Source organism: Monoraphidium neglectum, assembly GCF_000611645.1.
Source record: "Monoraphidium neglectum strain SAG 48.87 unplaced genomic scaffold scaffold04863, whole genome shotgun sequence".
NCBI classification, from domain to species: Eukaryota; Viridiplantae; Chlorophyta; class Chlorophyceae; order Sphaeropleales; family Selenastraceae; genus Monoraphidium; species Monoraphidium neglectum.
This window is the reverse complement of record NW_014008767.1, coordinates 1,138-3,713: the sequence shown is the minus strand read 5'-3', so window position 1 is coordinate 3,713 and position 2,576 is coordinate 1,138. Positions and strand designations below refer to the sequence as shown.

The window sequence follows — 2,576 nt, the reverse complement described above, 5'->3', positions numbered from 1 at the left end:
GGGCCTTTTGGGGGGGGGGGGCGCAGACAGGTGCGGCGGGTCGGGGCGAGTGATGAGGGGGCGGATCGACGGCCCGCCCGCAGGTGCAAGCCGAGGGTGCTGGATTGAGGTTCAGATGGATGGCGTTTCTGCTTGCCAGGCGAGCACACATCCGGCCCGACCCCGTCCGGCGGGCTGCCCCAAAGACGCCCGCGCCGCTGGGTTCTCGCGGCGCCCGTCGGCAAACAGCAGCGAGGGGCGAGACCCACCCGCCCGCCGATGCCCCGCTGCCGCCCGGCTGGCCCGGCCGGCGGCTGGGAAAGCCGCCCGGCGGCTCGTAGTCGGGGCAGGCGGCCTCCATGACGTCATCGGTGGGGAACTCGGCCAGGTAGTGAACCTGCGCGGCGGTTGACAGCGGTTGGCAGCGTTGGCGGCTGTTGGCGGCGGGTTGGGCCCTTCGCGAGCCAGCGGTCGCGCGATGGCGCTTCATGCATGGCGCCGCGCGGGCGCGGCTCTCGGCCCAGCCGGGCGGGGAGACGCAGCTCGGGCCGGCGCGTGGAGCCGGGAGGCAGCCGAGAGGCGGGCCTGTGAGGAACAATAACATGGCCCAGGCCTCGCCCTCGGCCGCCGGGGCCGCGCCCGGATCTGCGATCGCGCCCACTCAGCTTCCTCGGCGCCGCCGCCGCCGGTGGCGGCAGCGGGGACCCCACCTGGAACCGCTTGCGCAGGAAGAGGCCGGCTGCGGGGTCGTCCACGATTTTGTTGTGGTAGTACATCCTTACGGGGGTTGGAGGAGGTGACGAGCGGGTGACGTCATCACGCATCAGCAGCGGCGGCGGCCGGGGCCGCGGCGCCGGGCGGCGGGGATGCCTCTAGAAATGGCAAGGGTAGAGGGGCCCTCTTCGCCCCTGACGGCAGACCCCCTCCCACAGCCACACGATGCAATGCAAAATGAGAGACCGCGGGGTCGGTGCGGGCGGCCGGGATCCGCGGGGCGGGCGCTCACTTGCAGTACACGGCGCTGATGACGTCATCGAACGCCACGGCCACCGCCTCCTGATCCTTGAAGACGCGCGTCTGGGCGATGGTGCCATACGTGCCCATCTAATGGTGCGTGGTTGTTTGTGTGGTGAATTTTGCGTGAATGTGGTGTTTTTGTTTGTAGGTGAGTTCGTGGTTGTGCGTTCGGGGGGGAGGAGAGGTGCAGTGGTGGGCGGCTGCGGGTTGGACTCGATGGGATGTGAAGTAAGAAGGATGGCGCGTCAGGGGGTGGCAAGCTCTCTGAGTCACGGTGTCAGTGCAGCACGATTTGCTTTGGACAAGATTGAGGCGGGGCGCTGGTTGGAGGGGTTCAGGGGGGGGTCGAAGGCGGGCAAAGTGCAGAGCGGTCTGATTCCGACACAACGCAAGCCGCAGGCGGCACACAGGTAGCTGGTTGGAAGCTAGTTGACGTCTGCTCTGGCTGTTTGGGGACGCTGCATGCTTCTCAACCGCGCTCCGAGGAAGGGGGGGGCGCCGTGAGGCGCGTTCACAGGCCTCATGGCAGCGCCAGGCACGCATCCTGGACGCCGGCCCTACAACAAAGGCGTTTGCTGGAACCCACCGTGGAGTCGAACCACTCGGACACACTGCGGCCGCTCTTCGTGAACATGTACAGCTGCGGTGGGGGTCGGTCGGGGTCGGTTGCGTTCGGCTCGGGTCGCTTGAGAGCGGATGAGGGCAGTTGGAGGCGGTTGAGCATGGCTCGGAAGCGGTCGCCGCGCAGCCGTGAGGACATGGAGGGGGATACACCCGGGCGCCGCAGCGCCGGCTGCGCCGGCACACTAATCGTCGCGCAGGGGGTGCAGCCGAGCCACTACTCACATCGACGCACTCGAACAGCAGGTGGTTTGACTGCGAGTCAAACTCGCCTGAGGAGGGGAGGGTGGTGGAACGGTAGTGCAGGAACGTTACAAAAAAGCGGCCGGCACAGGCGGGATTCGAATGTGCGTGGCGCCTGTCTTGCTTGCGAACGTATCGGAAACCGGCGTGCCTCCATCCCGCCCCCTGGTCGGACGCCCCGTTGGGTTGGTCGCAGGGTCCAACAACATGGTAGCGACGATCATGGGCCCGTCTCGACTGAGGCCCCCCCTTCCCGTGCGACAGCACCCAAAACAGTGGCTCAATTTGACCACCGGCGCCGCCCCTCCCGGCCTTACAATTGATGCGCCGCGCAGCCCATCAATTGCAGCGCAGACCCCCCAAACAAGCCCGAGAGAAACCCTGGGCTACAGCCAAGCAAACGCCCCCCCCCCCCCCAAGATGCATGCGCGCGCCGCACACACACACACACACACACACACACACACACACGTACACACTCGCATGCACACACCTCCCTGCCACCCCAACCCAGCACCCACCCAGTTTCAGCATCTCGAGCGCGTCCATCGTAGCATCTCTTTCAAACGCCGCCGGCCCGCCGTCGTCGCCGCCGTCCTGGCGCCCCAGAACCGGGAAGTCGGAGGGGCGCGGCGGCGGCGCGCGCGGCGCGGGGCGCGGCTGCGGCGGCGGCTCCTCGGGCTCCGCCTTTGTGTGTGTGTGTGGGGGGGGGGGGG

General features: G+C 68.0%; 2 protein-coding genes across 2 annotated transcripts in view; both read right to left on the bottom strand.

Moving 5' to 3' along the window:
- Positions 1 to 755, bottom strand: part of MNEG_14901 (hypothetical protein) — a gene marked incomplete at both ends in the record, with an annotated part of 1,324 nt that extends 569 nt beyond the window's left edge. Inside the window, 2 exons of the mRNA XM_014036629.1 lie at positions 249 to 376; positions 690 to 755. Coding sequence (XP_013892083.1) covers positions 249 to 376; positions 690 to 755 — 194 coding nt within the window. The remainder of the gene's footprint in view (positions 1 to 248; positions 377 to 689) is intronic.
- Positions 756 to 981: 226 nt separating this feature from the next.
- On the bottom strand, positions 982 to 2,409 carry MNEG_14900 (hypothetical protein; the record flags this gene model as incomplete). The annotated part of the gene is made up of 4 exons (XM_014036628.1): positions 982 to 1,056; positions 1,583 to 1,636; positions 1,843 to 1,889; positions 2,382 to 2,409. 4 exons carry the CDS (start codon positions 2,407 to 2,409, stop codon positions 982 to 984), a joined length of 204 nt encoding a protein of 67 aa, XP_013892082.1.
- Positions 2,410 to 2,576: the final 167 nt, after the last annotated feature.